Raw genomic sequence first — 21,999 nt, 5'->3', positions numbered from 1 at the left:
TTGCATAATTTTATCGTATTTATAAATGTGCAATGCGTGTACATATACACATTTGAACCATATGAATATAATTAAACTGTATGCATAGTACATGTCATTAGAAGTTATTTTTACTCCATAAAATTATTTTAAAAGAGATCAAGTACCTTTGAAGGACACATCCATCCCATCAAAAGGCTCCAAATATAATAATTATAATGACCATTACATTGGCTTTGCACACATTATCTTATTTGATCCTCAAGATTGCTCTGTAAAATAGGTATTATTAATATAATCCCCAATTTGAAAATGAAGAATGATACGTAAAGTTGTACAGAGTACGTTTGCACAAAGTATCTCATTTTTTCCTTGTAGGAGAATGATGCTTGATTCAGTTCAGTGGGATGAATCAGGCACTATATACTAGGAACTGAGACACTGTGCTTCTTGCTTTTCTGAGAAGATAGCTTCCCTTGATTAGTTCATTAACAACAGTGGAAAACTGATTTCACTTTTACCAACATGCATCCATTCTTGCCATTTATCCATTATCATTGAGAAGACTAATAGCATTTTTGGCCACTAGCTTACATATTGAAATATCTATACATTTTTCTTCTGTCATTAATTTAACGTGGCCTTATCTACTCTACTAATCTCAATATGTACCTTTTTCTGAAAACACAGTTTAAGGTATGTTTTTTTTTGTAATTTCTTTTTTTTTATTTTACAGTTATATACAAAATGAGAAAAGGAAAAAAAATGTCGCCATGTGCATAGAAGACTATAAGAGAGGATTCAATATAAAACAATACATTTCCTTTTCAAGAAAACCTATCTAATAAATATTGTTTTCAAAGGCATGCATTTTTATATCCTTTTCTTCATTCACTACTCCTTACGCAAAAGGCCTTAAAGAGACAGTGTATATACATTTGGGGAGTCAGTAGAATAGACCATGTGCCCCACGTGTCCTGTTACGCCTACTTAGCCATGATTTACCTAGTTTCAGTTACTCCTTTACTCAGTGTTTACTCCCCATATATATCCTCAGGCTATGCTACATTAATTTTAATTTCACCACCTGCTTTCTGTTCTGTGTGTTTGTGTGTGTATGTGTATGCACACATATATGTATATATCTACACACCTACATATTTATTATCTCTAAAAAAGATTATAAGTTCCTTGTGTATAGAGATGTTATTTTTTTGTACTTCCCATAGTACCCAATACATTGCTGTATGCAATACATAGGAACAAATCTTTGCTGCGTTCTTTATGGCTAAATAAAACATTTGCTTCAGAAAGCCCTCAGGATTATTATCCTTGAAGAGGATTGAATACCTATATTTATATAATGGTATATTGTGAGCTAACTGCTGTCATAGGCAGATACCTGAACAAATGTACTGAATGTACTGATTTTGTTGTTTTTCTGTTATTTTCATTACTTGTTTCATTATAGTTACCATCTTTAGAAGATGGCTTTTTTCTTTACATCAAGTTACTTTAAAAGTAAGGCAGTTTTAATAGCTGAAATACTGGCAATTGAAGCATTTGCTTATTTCATTTTCTCATAATACCAAGTAGCAAATAATTCTCTTTTCAAATTTAAAAAATATCTACTTTCTTTAAAACCTTGATACTACTCTGTTTTGAAATTTAGTCCACTTTTTTCATTGCTGTCTGCATCTGCTTCAGAAGCTGATTCCAATGAATAGGTTTTATCAAGAGTTGAAAAAAATTAAAATGATATAATGAATAGTTCAAGAAGTATAGCAAAGATCACCAAATATTTATATTCACTTGTGTCAGACAAAAACTGGGTTTAATATATCTGGTTCTATAAAATTTTAACAGGCACATCTGCCTAAACATGTTTAAATATGGGGCAACTCTAAAAAACTTTTAGAGTTATTCAGCATGCCTTCAGAGTTCTTTGATACTAATCTTCTATGATAAGTCATTAGTTATAAAATTTCTCAACTCCAGGGATGACTAACTTGATTGCCTAGACATAAGTTGGGTCATGTTCTCCCAAACAGATAATAGGTAAGAGTAAGCAGTGTGTCAAAGATTAGACACATTATGAAATTGCAAAGTCTGAGATGCTTTCTAAGGTCAAAAGGAATTGCGTGCCAAAAATCAACAAAGATCATTGTGATTACTTCTTTCCCAAACATCTGGATTAAAGAACAGAACCACTTTCAGAAACTGGAATACAGTCATATACTCACCATGTCTCTGATTCTGGAAAAAAATCCAATGCCATAACATTTTCACTAGAAATGAAGAGTGAAAGTCCTTTTTTCTATATGTAAGAAATGTACATGTCTTTTATTGTCAATTCTTTTTTTATCCATCTTTCCTTGCTGAACATTTTTATGTATCATTATTCAAAGTATCTAACATACAAAACATTTCACTAAATAGCTCATAAAGATAAAATTTTCTATTCACAGTCATCAAACATAATTATAATTTAAATACTTTCAGTGATAAATACTATTCCTAGGGTAATTTTTACTTTTACATTAAATTTTTATCCAGAACTTTGATAGCATTACAAGTTTCAGATTTTCTATTCTAAGATGAAAACCTAACAATTATCATAATCAGGAAATATGTGTAAATGGATTTTGCTTGGTGATTTATAGCTCTGTATGTGTCATGTGTCTAGTGAATACAAAATTACATTAAATACTTTTGTAGAAAACAATTGTTCTGTTTCCCATAGTATTCTCATTGCCTCTCATACTTTAAACTTCTCATTCTTTATGTTTCCTCTTAGCTCTGCTAGATATGGGACAACCTAGTTAATGTTACTTAGATTGGGTAAATTGAGCTAAATCATGACAACAAACATTTATTAAGTACCTTTTATACTTTGGATACTACAGATTCATTACCATCACTACCACCATAAAAATAACAACTACAAAAAACAAAATAGCCCCTACTCATTTTATTAGAGCTTACTTCTTGAAGTGTATTTACTGCATCGAGAGAAGAAAAACAGCCCGAAAGTTTATTAGGTGGTTGTTTTGTCCCTTCAACCCAGGAATTATAAAGAGGTCTCACTGAACATTTAATTCTTGAGATATCTTTTTTTTTCATTTACTGAAAGATTTTTTTAAATTGTGTGAAGACCAGGACTGATTCAGCCAAGCTCAGCACATTAATGGCAATTGATTAGGCAGAACCAAGAATGAACATAATGCTATTATTATAATATTAAGAATAACTGTTAATCAGGCTAAGCATAAGTTATAAGAGAACCTTAAACAGGTCTTCGTAGCTCATTTGTTATCTACTGTCCTCAAGTAATACTACTGCCTAGACAGAATTTGGGTCGTGTCCTTCCAGTCAGAGATAATAGCTAAGAGTAAGCAGTGTGTCAAAGTCTAGACACATGATGAAATTTTATTCCCTGAGGTACCCTTTTCAAATAGTATATATCTTCTATTGTCAATACCTTTTTACCCTTTTTTTCATTGCAAGCATAATCATGAATCCCTATATATCTAACATCCAAAGCATTTCACTAACTAGCTCACAAAGATAAAATTAATAGGATGGGGACTGGACCTGTGATATTATTGGTATAGAGCACCCATGAATGAGAAAATTCCTCACTAATACTATCAAATTTTACTTTGGTAGCCCTTTAAGGTTTCCAAATTGCTTTCCTCATAACAAGCCTGGGAGATAACTTGTGAAAAAATTCTCATCCTGATCTGAATGATAAAGAAACTTGGGCTCAATGTTTAAGTGACTTGTCCAGGGTCACACAACTAGTAAATATCAGGCCCAGGTTTCCTGATTCCAATTCCAGAGGGATTATATCTGCTTACACCTAGATGATTCTCACCAATTAGAAGACAAATAATGAAGTTGGTCCTATATCGAACATTCTTCTATATATTTGTCTGCAATGTTCCTAGCTTACCGTTGTTGAGAGCTTGTCTATTAGTATCTCTCAAGCATCTTCTTTCAGGGTTTTTCTTCCATTTTGTTATATTATGGTTGGGTTAATTCAAGGAACATCTCTGCCATTTAAACCTCTTGAATTTTTTGTTTGTATGATTAGTTTTATTGGCAAGGTCTATGGACACCATTTTAGGGCCTACTGATTTTCCCTTTACATATTTCCCCATCTCCCTTCCCCAGGTGTTGCTGCCATCACCACCTTCCCCCTCCTCCCCTTTCCTCATGGCAAGACGCATGGAAGAAGGGCGCTGTTAAGGCCTCTCCATTAATCAGAAGGTATGGTGGTTCTCACGTAGAAGTGCCGCTGCCCCTCTCCGGACTTCTCCAAGATCAGCCTGACTCTCTCTCACAGTTTGTATTTGACTTTGCCAGTGACACAGGGCTGAATGATAAGCTGATATATCTTAGTGTTACATATATAACCTATATAATATAATATATATATATAATCTCACATGCCAGTATGGCAAAATGAATATGATCTGTTCTGAAATTCACAGAGCAAATGTCAATTATTTTCATGTAAATAACTTACAATAATTAAAATTGCAGAGAAGGAAACTATGTCAATTCAAAAATATATGAGAGAAGAGGAAAAGTGAGCAGAAAGATATGTCTTCATATTAATGGGTTATGATTTGAATGATTTTTAAATGCCAACATATATTCATAACCTACCTGTTACTGTGGAGTCAAGTTCATAGTCCTACTTAATTTTCATCACATTATGCTCTATAGGGCTAATGATTTTATAACATTCCAAAACACATTTCTCTATTTTATATATTAAGGCCACATTGCTTTTGGGCATCTCTTTAGCATTGCTTTTAACATCATTTGAATATGTATCTGCCATTACATACAATACCGGGAATAGTACTAGGAGTCAGGAGAAAAAAAAAATGGAATTTGAGCTAGGCCTCACCCTTAAAAATCAAAGAAAATAAGACCTGTAAATGGATAAATACAATGCAAAGAAAAAAGTTAAGGGAATTGAGACTTCATGCTTATAGAGTTCAGTGAGAAATTCAAGGGCAATGATTATTACCAATTGAGGAAATAAAGGACAGTTTCATAGATGACAAGATGATTTTTTTTTTAAAGGATGGGAAGATTTTCCATAGACAGAGACTAGGAAGAATCTTGGCTAGAAAGTCCATCCCAGGCATGGGATAGTTCATATATTTCATATTTCAAACTTTGGAGTCAGGAGAGAACTCAAGAAGAATTAAATATATTGAGTAGCCTAATGTAGAAATGTAGATGGTTTGAGCAGTGTTCCATAAGTTAGGAAAGGCACGTGGGAATCATTTCAAAGATCCTTATATGAGTAGATTGGACTTTATTCTGTTGAAAATTGACAACTACTAAAGTAAAAAAAAAGGTGCAACTATAATTAAGAAGTAAAAGATAATTTTAATATACTTTACTAGAAGCTTAACTAATATTTCTGAAAGGACCACTTTAAGTTCACATCTGTGATCAGTAAACAACTGCTTTTTTAGTAAGTATTATGGTATTTAATAAAGTAGAACATTTAAAAATTCAAGTAAAATTTCAGTGATTATATTTTGATAGTAGAAATGATTATGTAAATATGTGCTCCCTGATTTTAAAAGTTCACTTTTACTTGGCTAGTCAGGAAAATAGATTGCTTTAGCACTTTGTTCATATCTGGTAGACCTTAAGAAGCTGCCATTCAGAGTAGCATAATCACTTTCTCTAGAATAGGCTTCTACCACTCCAGGGGGTTGGTGGGTGGTATTGGTAATAGTGAAGAAAATTGTCTTGTTTTCTAGTCCCTGATATACTACCTTCTGGGTTTCATCATTGAGAGACACTGTACTTCACACCCTAAATCTTCATCCAACACAAGATAATAAAACTAACAGTCATCCCAAGGAAACACCCACCATTTCTTCATGCCTTCTCTGCCACATTGCTTTTGAGTATTGGATGGAATTCCCCCATTTCTTTTTGTGGCTCATCAGATCTTGAACTGCACCTTTGTTAACTATATGGGTTTACTTAATACTTCAAGACAGATCTTTAGCTATGGAGAGTGTATGCGTGTATTGTGTGTGTGGGAGGACCTATTGTTTTATATATATATATTTCAAAAATAATTCATTAAATATTCATGTTCAGTGGGTTCAGGGAGGAGGGAGACTTTTACACAGGAGAAAAATGGTATAGCTTTTAAGAATTGTTGATTTAAGTAAGAAAAGTAAACTGGTTGAATGTATACCAACTTTCACTCACCTTTAATATGATATATAGGAATCCACCCTTGCATAGGGCTTAAATATTAATTGAGGAAAAATTTTTTCGAGTTGTGACTGGATAAACATTTAAGATCATTATTTGGAAAACAAAACAGAAATCTTCCAGTTATGTGCCTCACCTGGCTTCATTTTACCTTTAACAACTTTTTCTCTGCTTTTTCCCTTCCTTGGTCTATGGCTATTAGAAGATGATGGAGTTTTTTGTTTGTTTTTGTTTTTTACAGATTGTTCTCTTTAGTTTCATAAGAAGTAGGGTAAAAGAGGCACAATGGATAAGTGGGTAGAGAACTGGCCTCAAAATCAGGAAGACCTGTGTTAAAGTTCTGCCTTAACTGTTGGACTGAGGGGAAAATCACTTCATTTTTCATTATCACCATGCAAATCTTAAAGACTACAAAACGTAGAGCTAATTTGCTTTCAAGGGGAAAGGATCTTCATAGGGAGGCATTTATTAGAATGAAATCACAGGTAATTTAAAAAACAAATGGAAGGAAAGAAGGAAAGAAAAAAAGAAGTAAAAAGGAAGGAATAGAAAAAGGAAGGAAAGAAGAGACTGTAGTGAGAATTTTATTTAGTTGGCTTTCCAAAAGCTGTGACCACAAATAACCAGGAAAAAGAAAATAAATAGTTTCAGAATAAGAAAAGGAAAATTCATATTGTAAGGAGGGAGATGGAGGGAAAATACAGAGATACTTAGATTTATAATCAAGAAAAAAGAAAACAAAATATTGAATGATTATAGAGATTTGAGTCATTGAGAAGAAATATTTCAAGAAATAGAGGAAGAAAGGGACATAAAAATCTGTACTAAATTAGACCACATTCTCAAAAGGTAAGGAGGAAAAAAGAAAAGAGTCTAATAAAGTGTAAGAAAAGGTACAGCCCAGGGAGCTAGGTGGGGCAGTGAATAGAATACCAACCCTGGAGTCAGGAGGACCTAAGTTCAAATGTGGCCTCAAGATACTTAACGCTTACTATCTGTGTAACCTTGGGCAAGTCATTTAACCCCAATTGCCCTGCCTTCCCTCCTCCAAAAAGGCAAAAAAAGGCCTCAAAATAGAAAAGGTGCAGCTTAAAATAGGAACATAAACCTCAAATAAAAAGAAAACATAAAGAAACTTATAAAAATGAATAAAATTTTTTAAATGAATATAAAATTTAAGCAAACATATCTTAGAAAAAACAGGCACTGAAGAATATATGTAAAAATAAAACATTTGAAACAAAACTAGTTTGTAGAAAAATAGCTTTTAAACACTCACACATGTACACACCCACCCCCAACCACCTCCACACACACCATAATGTAATTATATGAATCTTTTAATCTTCCAAAAATCTCTCACAAGTGGGAAGGGGTTAAGAGGAACTGAAATTGCTTAGAATTTGTTTATATAAATGAATGCATACTTCCTTCCCATATTTTTTCTTGAATATTTCTTTCTCCTTTTTTGTTTTTTAAGTTCTGAGATTACTCAGGATAAATTATATCAGAAGAGACAGAAGCATGATTATATGAGGACCTAGACCAGAATGAAAACTAGGACCAGAGCCAGTCCCGAAAACCATACCTTTGCCAGGTGGCAGCATAGATTATTTATAGATATACAAAGTTAGATTTGGCCCTGGCAAATTTAGATGTTAGCAGTTGGATCTAAGAAGACTGAGTCCACAAATTTAAGATGAAATTGAGACTAAAGCTGATGAAGTATTTAAGCTCCTTGAGGGCAAGACCTTTATCATTTTTATTTTTATATCTCTAGTCTTCCGCATGATAAGAAATAAATGATGGTTGAATGAATTTACAAAGCTAGATGAAGGATGGGTTAAAATTTTGTCCTCCAGAAGTTATATGAAATCTGCTTCTGAAGTTAAGAACACAAATGTGGGCTCTCAAAACCACATCCTAATAGGCAGAATTCATTTGAGATATGCCTAAAAAGCTGAGGAGTCTAGAAAATCTAACTTTCATTATTATGTTTTAGGAAGTAAGAGGCTGAGCCTAAAGCTGTAGATGAGGATGACCTCAAGATTTATAATGGATGTACATAGGTATGCATCTGTGTGTGAGAAGTTTTAGAAATTATAGAATTATATAAAATCATGTAATAATAATAATATAAAATTATATAAAAATAAAATGAAAGGAAGAAGTGCAATTAGATATAACATGAATTAATATAGTATACTGATTTATCTTTCCAAGCTATACATATGGGGGGAGTACTTATCCAACTTAAAAATGACATTCAAGTAAATGCATTTAGAATAGATGAAAGACCTTGATCAAAAAGGTCACAAACTTGATAATAAATTTGATGAAATCTTGAGAGCAAATAGTGCATAAGTATTTCTTTAAAAATTAAAGTGAAATAGAGACAGAGAAAAAAGGCTATTTGTCCCAATTTGCCATCTGATTATTAGCAGGTATGATATGTCATACCTACAAAAGAAATTATATCTTGTAAACGTGGGAGTTTGCATAATTGAACTTAGAAATTGAATTATAAAAAGTATACTGAATTTTGGGGACTCATTTTGCCTTTATTAGAGTGAAATCACCATGATTGTATCCTCTTTCATTAATGCCAAACTTCTAGCAATGTCCCTTGTTTTTATGAGCAGATTATAGCAACATGTGAAAGACTGAGTACCAATTTCCAGTGAGTTCTGAGATTGAATATAGAGTCTTTTCTAGATTTGGGGAAATTTAATTAATTAGCTGACAGAAAGCACCATTCATACTTTGTGTCTCTCACCTGACCCTGCCCAACACTTCCATTTGTAAATTTGCCTTATACTGATCAATATATTATGAACCTATATAATCTTAACAAAGGTCTTTCATACTGTAACAAGAAACATTGCAAAGTATAATAATGGACCAACTACTTTAAAAGACACCAATCTATGCTCTTTCCAAAAGAGCTCATTGTCTGTAAGCTTGGAAGGGATGGTTAGATAGAAAGACAGATAGATAGGTAGATAGATAGACACGTCTAGATATGCATATCTATGTGTATATGCATATACACATACAAATATTGTATATAATATACATCTCTAATGTGTGTTTATATCTAGATTTTGATTTTTTGAGAACCAATCTTTGAAACAAAATCACTTAGACTTATGAGTTCATTGTGTTAGTCCATTAAATTCATGAGAAAATTAAAAACCACATTCCTGAACCAATCAGGAATATGTTTCTTCTTTGATTATGATTGCTGCTGAATATGCTACCATTATCTTTTGCTACATTCATTCTAGTCAGAGCTCTGTTACTGGTCTCCTCTGTTACCATGGGTAAACCACTTCCTTTCTCTGGGTATTTCTTGTCTATAAAATTAGGAGGTTTGACCAAAATAATCCCTAAGGCTGCCGATAGCTCAAATATTCTACTTTCTGATGTTTTTCCTTGGAGAGATACAACGTGTATGTTTATAAATTATCAAGCTCATTAACATGTTTGATCCTTGCAGAATCATCAAGTATATTTGCATTGTTTTCACACTACAGAGTGGATGAAGTAGAAAACTAAGGAGCTAATAATAATTGATAATATTGGAAATTTTATTAAGAAACCATTTGAGGTTAATCAGTGTTCAGACATAATGTTTGTACTTTAACAAAACTCTCAATAATGGTTAAAGTGATCATTTTAAATATAAACTTTCACCTTTATATACATGGAACCATAATTCTTGTAAAATTTGTGATTTGATTTTATCCATCATATATACCAACATTGTGATTGACATCTTAATAGTCCATGATAAGTCCATCCAGCCATCATTTAATAAAAATATTTGTATTAATACTACTAATACATACTAGTGATTTCCATTTATATAATACTACTCTTATAAAATACTGCCTTTTTTGAGCCTTACATCATCCTGGGAGTTTAACTCCTGCCCCAGGTACTTGTGACCCTGAACAAGTCAGTTAACCTCTCTGAGTTTCAGTTTCATTATCCATAAAATGGATACTTCATAGGGTTGGTGTGAGCATTAAAAGAGATAACAAGAAACATGTCAAATGTCTTGCAAATCTTAAAGCACTACTCAAGTGCCAGTTGTTACTAGCTAGCTTTCCTCTGACTAAAAATACTTTAATAAGAAAGAAGTCAGTACATGTAAGCAATGTGGAAGATATAGTAAATCTACATAAACATACATATATGTGTGATGTAAAGTTAACATTATTAATTATAATAACTAACATTTACATAATAGAAAATATTTTACATTTGTCATTTTATATGATCCTTGAAACATCACTATGAAGTAGGTGATATTTTTATCTTCAGTTTTACAGGCGAGAAAACTGAGGTGAGTGAGATTTAGTGAAAGGGTTAGCTGGGTTAGATGTCCAAAATAAAACACTTTTGGTTTTCCTGACCAAAAATCCAGCATCCACTACACCATCTAGCTGCCTAGGATGGTATGAGGTGGATGTAGAAATTAAACTGCTAAAGCTTCAGAAATTGCTGTTTTCATAGTGGAAATAATATGGGAGCTAAAGTGAGGCAAGAGACCATGTTGGCAGAATTTTGAGACCTTTATTTGCTCTTATTTCTATTTTTGGTACAGTAACAAATAGCATTAATATTTTGACAAGCTCTACATATTTTATAGTTATTTCCTATATTTAAAATGTATGGTTTTGAAGATTTTCTTCAGTCTTAAATGTGTTTTCATTATACCCTTAGGCATTTTCCTGCCTCTCCAACCTATCCTTCCTTTAATGGAAGAGAGCAATGAGTTACTGATAGCAATGACTGAGAAAATAAGTTTTATATATGAGAAATTTGATTTATGCTAAACTTCATTGAAATCTGCCATTTCAGGTAAGGACTTTCTTAACAGGCTTATAGTATAAGTACAATGAGATAAAAAAAGAATAAGTGATGAGGGTGAAAATTGGGGTCTGTAAGACCCTAATCAAGATAAAAGGGATGCTTTGCTCAGGCATAGATTTTAAAAAATGCTCTGGCCCCTCTTTTGAGAGATAGTTTGTGCAGAGAGGAAGAGATATTTGGAAGGAAAACAGATCAAGCCTGCTGGAGTGATAAGTACTAAAAGTCTGAGGAGAAGTCTGTGATTTTGGTCATATCACTGGTTTTCAGTGACTGGCCGGATAATTAGATTGGACTGGAATTTGGGGGGCGGGGGGCTAAATTCTTTCAAAGTCTTTGAATATTTTGATGTTTTGGTACGATAACCATATAGCAGATTTCTGATCACAGCCAGAGATAGCAAGTGCTCTGCTCCTACTGTTAACATCTTAGGGAGCAGACTTTGGTGTTGTTTCTGATTAGCCCTCTCCCTGGGCCTTGTGGGCATCTTGCTGCTCCTGCCTTTCATTGAGTTGGAAGGAAGGCAGCCTGGAAGAGGATCATTTGCAGTAGATGTTGGCTAGGAAGGGTCTGATTTGTCTTTTTCCTTCCTGCCACCCATCACCCACTAATCACACATACCAAGTGCATCCAATGTCAGACTATTTGTCCTAGGTCTCACCTACATTTTTCCTTTCCCCTAGCCAGATATACAGGTATACAAATTGGACTTTCTACCCTTGATTTACTTTTGAATTCAATGTATTTTATTTTGTGCATCTGAAACATTCTGCAAAGAGATCCTTAGGCTTCACCAGACTGCTGAAAGGGGCCATGATACAAAAAAAAAAGTTAAGAATTCTTGCTCTCAAGGAAAGTAATCACATCTCTGATTGAATTTTGGTAGTGTTTCCTAGTTACAGTGCTTTCATGCTGATTAAACTATCTAAAAGTTATGTAGTATTCTCTATGTTGCCTTAGTGAGATTTTCAAAATATTTGTAATTAGGAAAGAATTCCATTTGGTTGACCTATTGAGGAAAACCATCGCATTCCAGACAGAGGTTATTGTAATGGCTACAATGGGAAAAAAAAAGACCAATTATCTATTTAAAAGAATATTCTCCCCTCTTCCATCTGTCTCTCAATTTATACTAAAATTCACATATCATGAGAATGACATTCTTTTTTTATAAGATATACTTAACAGATCCTAATCATAACCCATTAGGAGAAGTCATTTTGCCTAGTTTAGTAGAATGAGTTACAACAGCAACACAAACAACAAAAAAATGAAGTTCAGTTGCTGATTTTTGGTCAGAAAAATCAAAAGTGTCTTATTTTAGACATTTAACCCAGATAACCCTTTCACTAAATCTCACTCAACATCAGTTTTCTCACCTGTAAAGAGTAGATATCTTATATTCAGCGATATTAGGTAAATCCTAAACCATCTATTCTATCCTAGGCCTAGTCTTCTTAGTAGTCTTCTTTCTTCATTGTTGATGATGTTTTACAAATGAGTCATTATTCTGCCATACAACTGACTTTCCACTTGGCTGTCATTTCATTCTGCTTGGCTAGGAGATGAAATATTTTTGGATATGGTGGTTTATAGTCTCTTTTAAGCTTTTCATTGTGATGATTTCTTTACATTAGTTAAACATTTGTAGGTCATAGTCTTTGTTCTTTTCCATCAACCCCACTTTTTTTTTTTCATTGATTTCCTTTGTGAATGATTTGGACCAAGAACTGAGTAGAAAGAAGAGTGTACTCTTCCTGAGTAGAAGAAAGAAGGGTAGATTGCATTTGCAATTTCTGAAGTACTTTCAGTGATTTCAAGATGCTCTCTGATGCAAAAATAAATAAAGCAAAAAAGGATATCTTTTAACAAGAGGTTTTCTCCTGGGAATGCTCATAGTGAATTTTAGAATACCATAATCCCTGAAGAATCAAAATTGTGGGTGACCAAAGGACAGTGGAGAGATATATATTGGATGCAAGTAGGCTACAGCTTATTTCTAATGCTGATCTATGAAAAAAATTGCATCTGGAACATTATCAAAGAAATTTATGGTAGAATACGGATACCTGTTACTGAGAGTAAGCAGTGATACTCTTACAATGCAAAAGACTCTTGAGCAAAGTTTTCAGTGTATTTGATGGCACCTCAAGGATCTTTGGGAGAATTTGGGTGAAGATCACACATGACAAGAAAGTCCAGGCGGTTTAGGATCTGTACATCGCCACAAAATACTCACATTGATATGAGAAATCCTGTAATGTAATGAACTATACTGAATTCTTTCAAGTTTAAAAGGAAAAGAAAACCCTAATTTTAATATCAGGATTCAAGCATCTCAGTGACTTTGGAGTTTGTACTTATGCCTTCTTATAGGAACTTATTTATGAGATTAAAGGATGAAAATGTCTGAGTTATAATAATTTTGCTCCTAAATCAAAGAGAACACTAAAATAAGTGAATGTACTTTAGTGATATGAAGTTTCTTTTCCTTAGCCAAGGATTTATGATAAAGACCCTTAGAATTTAAAGTGGTTGGCATAAGGTGTGTGATATATAGCACCATTAGTAATTAATATGAAGCTCAATTCTCAGTGATGCCACATACAACATGTAGAGATGTTGTTCTTTCTTATTAAGTTATATGTGTTTGGAAAATCTTTAAAAGTTAAATTCTTTGAAAATAACTTTCCTTCCTATATAACTTAAACGTGTGCCTGTACAGAGGTATATATTAAAGTAGTTTCATCTTTTTAAAATGCTCTGAAGTGACTTTTCAGCTGAACATTTATTCATATTTCTGGAAGCTGTAAGAATATCATGGTTAATGGTTAGCAACATATACTTTTTAATTGCCCTGAATAGGTCTGGCAGCATTAAACTAATTTTTAGGTGTCTGTGGCTTTCTTTAGTGCCTGTCACCATGGAACCTGAACAATTTTACATATTGATAATGAAACACTCAGATGCTTAAACCCACATAAATTACTTTTTAGCTTTCATATTTTCCAATAGTTATACTATGTATGCCTTCATTTCTTTAAGAAACGTTTTTTCCCCTTTGTTTATCACTTTCTTCTAGAATTATTCTTTAAGATTTATTTAATTTTTTTAAGTCTCCAATAAAAGAAATATTTCACATAAATTGGTCTTGTTTTGAGAATCAGAAACTTGTCAACAATAGTTCATACCTCTTCTACTGACACTTGTGACCTAATATTCTCTGTGGGCCATTTAGTAACTCTGTGCTTTGGTATCATCTCCTTTCAAAAACCAGTAGCCAATCTGATAGTGTTATCAAAGCTGCTGTATTTGCATATGTAAAAATTATTGAAGATGAAAAAGAAAAGATATAAGAAATATAGATGATGAATATGAAGATGATGATTATGATGATACAATTCACTTTGAGCCAGAATGATAACCCTTAAACAGAGCACATTATTTATACAAAATATGAACAGCATAAGCCAAATTCTAATGTACAGAAAGTAGAGGAGTTAAAAAAAAAACCTTTAAGATGTTTGAAACTTTAAATGGGTAATTTATGTGACTGTAGGAGGTAGAAAATGAATTGCCAAATTAGAAGGTGGTGGAAAAGACCAGTGTAGAAGGTATTCAGCAGGCAGACTGATAGCATCATGTTTCTAAGGAGGGCTAGGTAGCTGGTAGGCTGATTCTCTTAGACAACCAGATATCAGTGCATACTACGTACTTAATCCCAGGGATAGGAAGAAAGGAAAAGCAGTCCCTGACTGCAAGGCATTCACTTGCTACTAGAAGAAACACTATAAAAACATGTAGGTCCATATAAAATATGTTTGGAGGCAAATGAAACTAATCTTAGAGGAAAAAGTTCTTGTAGTTGAGGGTGGGGTCAAAGAAAATAAAAATTCCCCAGTAGAATGTGGGGTTTTAATTGAGTTCCTAAAGAAACTGGGGAAACTAAGAGGCAGAATGATGGAGGGAGGGGAGCTTTCCAAGTGTGGGATATATCCAGTGCAAAGGCAAGGAGATGGCTGATGGAATGTTCTATGCCAGCAAAGCCAAGTCGCCCAGGATAGCTGGATCATAGCGTGCATGGAGTGAAGGATATGGAACATGTAGGAAGGGCAAGTTTGTGAAGGACTTTGTGCCAAACAGAAGAGTTTATATTTGATTCTGGAAATAATAGGGAACCACTGGTGTTTACTGAGTAGGAAATATGTGTGGGCAGGGGACCAGAAAATTAGTATCCAAGCTTTCTTTCATATGATCATTTTTACTATGACCACTTTCGTTGGTTTTTGCTTTTTAGGATCAAAGGTTAAAATCAGAGTACCTGAACTTTCTTGTAGTCTAGTCTTAGCATTTTATAGATTATGAAATTTAGACTCAGGGAATTCAAGTAACTGGCTCAAGGACATAGGAGCATTAAATATTCAGATTTCAAATCTAATGCTTTCTTTCCACCATCACTTTACCAGTTCATTTTCTCTTAAGCAAATTAAATTATCTTGACTGAATTCATAGGGCTATTGTGAATAATGATTTTTTTTAAGTGGGAGGGAAGTTATAGGATACACTCTTCACTGCAAAAAGAACTTGATTGTTTCTGGAGATGTGGTATACTGGAAAGGGTATTGGCTGGAGACAAAAGTCTTCACTTTGTCACTTATTTGTTGTGTGACTTTAAGAAACTTATTTAATCTCTCTGTGTCAAATTTTCCCTATCTGTAAAATCAGAGAGTTAAATTAGATGATCTCTAAGGCTCCTCTCAGCTCTAAGTGTTTATAAGTGCATATCATATAGCTATAAGGACTAGGGGCAAAAAAAGATGGTTTAAAAGCCAGAGATAAAGTAACACTGGAGCAGAGTGAAGTTTTATCGTCCAGAATATTAAATTCATTCACTCTCTCACACTCTCTCTCAAAAAAAAATCTAATTCTCTACCCCTTGAATTTCGGTAGGACCTGTTGGCTTATCTGAGTCATTTAATATGGTAAGTAGGCCTTTTCCTTGCTGATAGGGATGCCTTCTGCTAAGGTCATTTGGTTTATAATAGTATAACAGGAACAAGAGAACAGAAGCAAAGATTTCTCACTAGGATAAGAGGAAGAGAGATATGATGAGTTATTATTGGTTTTTTCAATCTTTTTTAACTGAAATATTCTTGCTTTTAAGAAGTTTACATTCTATTGGAAACTGCTTCCTCATATAAATGCAAGGGATTGAATGGTTTCACTAGCAACAGAAAGAGAAGCTAGTTACCTAATATAGATTTATAGAATAATAGGATCACAGATTTAATACTGGAAGGGCATTAGAAGCCATTTTGCATTTTGCAGTTGAGAAAGCTGAGGCTCAGGGAGGTAAGATTATTGGCCTGCACTGACACAGGTAGTAAGTGATAGGATTTGAACCCAGGTCCACTGACTCCAGAGGCATTGTTCTTCCCATTGAACCACTTTTAAAACATGTTCTTCAGATATTCTTTTACTGGAATATTTTCAATATAGATTAATTAATTTGTCCCTGCAACATAATGTGTATTGAACAGTGGTTGTCTATGTAAAATCATATTAAGCAGTGTTGTGGGTGCTTAAGTGTTGGAATGTTCCATTACAAATCTTGACCTTTTCAAATTCTCATTTTTTTTTCATTTTGGAGGGGGGAAGGCAGGCTAGTTGTGGTTAAGTGACTTGCCCAAGGTCACATGGCTAGTAAGGTTAAGTGCCTGAGGTCGAATTTGAACTGTGGTCCTTCTGACTCCAGGGCCAGTTCTCTATTCACTGTGCCACCTAGCTGCCCTGATATTTTAAAATTCTTAAATCAACCAACCAACTCTACAATCTATGCTGAGACCTTGTTTATCTGTGACTTTCCCAGTAAAGACAGTGCTTTTGGTAATTGTTTTCTGCATGTGGTATTACTGCTCAGCAGACTGATATGTGATCAACAGACTACTCTTTATTCCACAAGGATAAAGATTCCCTGTTGTTTTGCAGAGCCTTCTCCATTCGACAATGTCGTTAATATTAACAGTATGTCTCAGGAAGTAGCTCTTCTTTGCCACATCAGCTAATCTTTCTGGAAGACCTACTATGCTCCCAACTGGAGGTTGACTTATTTGCCTGTGGCCATTGTCTATGCCTTATCTTTTGCTCTGATACCTTGCTCTGAGTATTGTCATACTTACAGTAATTTCTTCTGACCACATGTGGGCTTATTAATTCTTATGACCCAGAAGTTGGGGTCTGAATTTTGTGGCTCAAATCCTGATGTTGAAACAAGATCATTATTTCAGAATAATAGTCCGGGCCATTTGCATGAGGGCTTATTTTGGTAGACTCTCCGCTATTTCTACTAGGGTGAAAGCAACTCAGGAGGGGTTCTGACTATGAGGATAACAAACCTGCATGCCAAGATTTTCTTGTGATGGGTACTGTAATTATTCCCAGTAAGAGTGCTTTTAATTAGAGAACTTGCCCCACCTAACATTTGCATTTAAAATGTACACTAATCATAGAAAAGGACAGATCTATCAGAAAAAGAAGGCTTCCTTACTAGTAATGCAGTGGTTTCAGCATTGAAGCACAGGAGTCAATGATAAAGAAAACTCTACTGACATAAGCATGAGCACCGTGATGCAATGGCAAGTGACTCACGGTTTCCTCTGGCATTTGGCCGATGTCTAGTCAGTCAAGACTAAGACTCCTCAAAGTAGAACATTATGCCAGATGTTGACTAAGCTAATGCTGTGAGGCTAGAAGTCATTAGAGATTTCATTTTCTTTGTTAAATCAGCAAGTACTATTTTCCTTTGGATAAAACTACTTTCATATATAGTAATTTTGTTGTTATGTTTGTAGTCCCTTTAAAATTGAGGTACATTTTTTTCTTCTAACAGTAAAGAACTATTTAAAAGGTTTTACTTAAAGACAGTGTATATTTTGTCTATTAAAAAATAGCATCAAATGATGATATTAGTCAATATTTACATCAACTAATATTTCTAGAGAACCTACTAAGATCCAAGCTTTGTGTGTGCTCTCTGGGTTGCTAGGCTCATAGACTTTAATATGCTGCCCCTGCTTCCTAGGCCTTTTTTTTCTCTTTTCTAAGCTGTTAAAATTGGGCACACTGTTTTTTAACAGTACAAAGATTGTCTCTGCTGTGCATTTTAAAATTTATGATGCCTGCCAAATCTGAAAGGGATAGGAGAAAGAAAAAAAGGAGAAGTGAGCTACACCTTTTTCTCATTTCTACATTAATTTTCAGGTCTAGGAAAAATGTGGCAAGCATTAAAGCTTTCATTTCACTGTAAAAAAGTAGATTTAAGTCAGATCATTGGAGATAGTAAGTGATCATTTAGATCACTGTGGGTCTTGTTTTGTCATCAATGAACTGTTCTAGGGAAATTTTCCTGAAATGTTAGACAAAAATATATAATCTCCATTTTCAGAATACACACAAACATATATAAATATACAAATGTATCTATTTTTATTTAGGGTGAATCTTTTTGTAGATCCATTTTGTATCAGCAATGCCATATTGACAATGCCTATGGAGATTACAGATATGCTGATATAATTATCCATCATAAAATACATCATGCTTGCCATATGGGGGAATAAACTAGAAAATTTATTAAGATACCAAAAGACTGAGTCCCAAAACCAGAAAGTGAAAGCCATCAGAGTAGTTATGACATTGGCACAGGTAGATAAAGTAGAAAGCACCCACATTTTCAAGCCTTCAAAATAGAACAGGCAAAAGTCCTCCTCTCCCCACTCACAGCAACCACCCAGCGTCTGGAAGCGTGCTCCCAGAAGCTCCGGCCCCTGGCAGTCCTCAGCAGGAGTCCTTAGCAGAAAGTCCTTAGCAGTCCTAACTCAAAAAGGGCTTCGCGCTGCCGCTGCCTCTGCTGCTGCCGCCGCCGTCACCACCACCGCCAGCCACCGCAGGAACTCCAGCTTGGCTTCCGCTTCCTCTTGCTCCACCCCTTCCTGCTACGTCAGCAAGTCCAATGGGGCATGGAAGATCTTTAAATCCCATAACCCTTACACATTTGAAATACATTCCTTGAAAGTGAGAGGAAGAAGGAGAAAATGAGGGTTGGGAGGATAGACATTCATTTTCTTATTAGCACTACATATTATCTCATGTTAATAATAGAATAGAGTTGATTATATTTTGAAGTTGAGTTCATTTTCTTTAGAGAACATCTCATTCAAAACTATAGTATGCCTTAGAGAAATTCTGTTGGGTATAATGTTCTTTCAAGAGTGGGTTTATGTTTATTTTTGGGGAAGTATTGCATTCAATTTTTTTATAACTTTGAATATGGAAATCTCGAGGGTACCCCTTCTCCAATTTTCCTAAGGCATGCAGAAAAAAAACAGCAGGTGGTCTACTTTTGCAAATGCTTGTACATCAAGATTGGCTACATAAGGCACATCAGCACCAAATAGATATTATTGGGATAGGTCAGCCTATATTTCAGACCATGGAAATTGATCAACCCACAGAGGCCTTCTTATTAAGCTTTGTGACAATTTTAAGTGATCCTAAGGACATTTTAGAATACTCTTGCTTATCTAGTCCTGCATTTCCAAGAATGAGACATTTCCTTCCAAAAGAAATAAAAGGAACAGAAAATGAGTTGCCTTAAATTGTAATGGCTCATATCTACAGACAATACGGGAAGCACAATTAGCTTATTTTGATATACTTATGAAGTCAATGGTATTTTAAGAGCATAGATCTCAAGCTGGAAGGGACTGTAAAAGTTATTTAGTCTAATCCCTTCATTTTACACTTAAGGAAATAAAGGCCCTTAGAAGCTACATTTTTTGTCCATAGATATCAAGTGGCTATGGGAGAATTCAGATTTTTGACTTCTGATACCAGAGTTATTACTCTTTCCACAGTTGTATACTGATTCAGTATTTGTTATGATACAGCTTTTACTACTTTTATTTATATTTTATTTGCTTTTAAAAATAAAATTTACCTTTATCTTATAAAATGAATATTAGCAAAAAAGAAATTTATAAAATCTTCTAGGCTTCACATCTTGCTAGCTGTCATATAATCATAAATCTAAAGCTGGAAAGGACCTAGTAGACCTTCTAGACCAGCCCCCTCATTTTACAGATGAGGAAATTAAGACCTAAAGAGAATAAGTGATTTGGGTAAAGTTACTCAGCTAGTAGTCATCAGATGTAGGATATGAATCCAGGTTGTCTAACTCCTGAACTATGGTTCATATCAAGTTTTATAGGAATGTCTTCATGTGTAACATTATTCATTTCCTGCTTTGTGGGTGTATTACCTTACAGAGAGTAATGGTTCTTAAAAGAAATGGGGAAAAAAGATTTAAAGAATAAAATGAAATTATTAGGGACCAGCCAAACCACACATTTATGAATTCATAGAACAAACTTGTTCTGATTTTGGAAATGTGGGGTGGACATCTTTTTAAATCACTGGCTAATCCTTTAAAAACATATGGAGTTTAATTTTCTATTCAAACTTAAAAGGAAAAAAAGAGAACATAAACAAATGTTATCCCAAACATCCAATTTTAATAGTATATGACTGGAGTGTCTTATCAGACCTTTATTTTTCCCGAAGCTTTTCTATCTTTCAGTCTTATGATAAGGCACTGAATAGCTTACTACTCACACATAGCACAGTTTTCAAAATTCTAGGTAACTCTCACATAAAAGATGGTCATTCTGTTGAATCTTCCTATGCAAATTAGGGTTTCCCCTCATTTTACAATAAAACTTAAAAAAACTGTAAATCTTGCCATTTAGAGATAATCATGTCTAACAAACATATTATCCTTCTGTTACCATGCATTGACATGCATTTATCCACTCCCTCCAAAAAAAAATCTTCAAAAATTTGCAATGCATTTTTTAAAGAAAAGAAAATATCTCGGTAAGTATTCTAATAGTAGGAATAGTAATGATATTACAGGGAAAACGTCAAATGGCTTCTAGATTTTTGGACATTTCTGTAAAGAACCAATCAGTGGACTGAAAGCATCTTGTCTGTTTCTTATCTATAAAAGAAAGATGTGTTAATTTTCATTGTGCAAAAGATGATTTAGGTGGAGAATATGACCTTAGAGAAACCTGCTCTACTGTTTCTATGTCAATGTCAGACTTCATTTACTTTTCCAAAGGAAGAACTATCCAGAATCAGAGTTTCCACAGAGGACTTGAGAGCCACCAACTCAGTGATCAGAAGTACATAACAGCTCTCTAAGTAATTGCAAAGCACTGTTCTCCAATCAGCATAAATTATCTGCAAAGAAAGAGCTATACAGAGTTTCCGTGATAATAGAGTAAGTTGAACTTTGAGTCATATGTACGCAAGTGCTTCTACTGGATTAGCATTACACAACAAACTTCCTGTACTATAATTGATGTTCATGTCAGATATATATATACGGCCTCTCAATTTCTGTAATCAGTACATTACTAGTGACTGGCATCATATTTATGTTGAGATCTAATATTCATCCAATATTTAACATCCTTTGATTTCAAGATTCTAGTCAAGAAAACTAAAGCAGTAAGACAGCTCTTACTGAACAGATGATTTAGTGGTAGTCTGCATGTTTGTTGTTATTGTTCAGTCATTTTTCAGTCCTTTTCTATTCTTCTTGACTCCATTTGGGATTTTCTTGGAAAAGACAATGGAGATGTTTGCCATTTTTTTCTCCAATGGATTAAGGCAGACAGTGAGTATCTGAGTCCAGATTTGAATTCAGGTCTTCCTGACTCCAGGTTCAGCTCTCTATTACACAGCTAGCTGCCCCTACTTATAGTTTTAGTAATTTGATTAAGGCTCTGAAAGATTGAGTGATTTACCCAGAGA

At 34.1% G+C, this 21,999-nt stretch overlaps 1 protein-coding gene across 3 annotated transcripts in view; it reads left to right on the top strand.

Annotated features, from left to right (window-relative positions):
* The window catches only part of PCDH7 (protocadherin 7), a 496,511-nt gene that overhangs the window by 251,921 nt on the left and 222,591 nt on the right, over positions 1 to 21,999 (top strand). Inside the window, exon 3 of one of the 3 annotated variants that reach the window (XM_069068798.1) lies at positions 4,156 to 4,251. The exons of the other annotated variants lie outside the window; for them this stretch is intronic. Within the exon in view, the coding sequence (XP_068924899.1) occupies positions 4,156 to 4,244 (89 nt within the window). The 3' untranslated portion in view covers positions 4,245 to 4,251. The remainder of the gene's footprint in view (positions 1 to 4,155; positions 4,252 to 21,999) is intronic. 3 annotated transcript variants of the gene reach the window in all.

The sequence above is a fragment of the Petaurus breviceps genome, unplaced genomic scaffold, assembly GCF_028583685.1.
Source record: "Petaurus breviceps papuanus isolate PSGF00001 unplaced genomic scaffold, PetGlider_PUasm1.0 140, whole genome shotgun sequence".
NCBI classification, from domain to species: Eukaryota; Metazoa; Chordata; class Mammalia; order Diprotodontia; family Petauridae; genus Petaurus; species Petaurus breviceps.
Note: the sequence above shows the minus strand (reverse complement) of the source record. Positions and strands in the feature narration are given on the sequence as shown.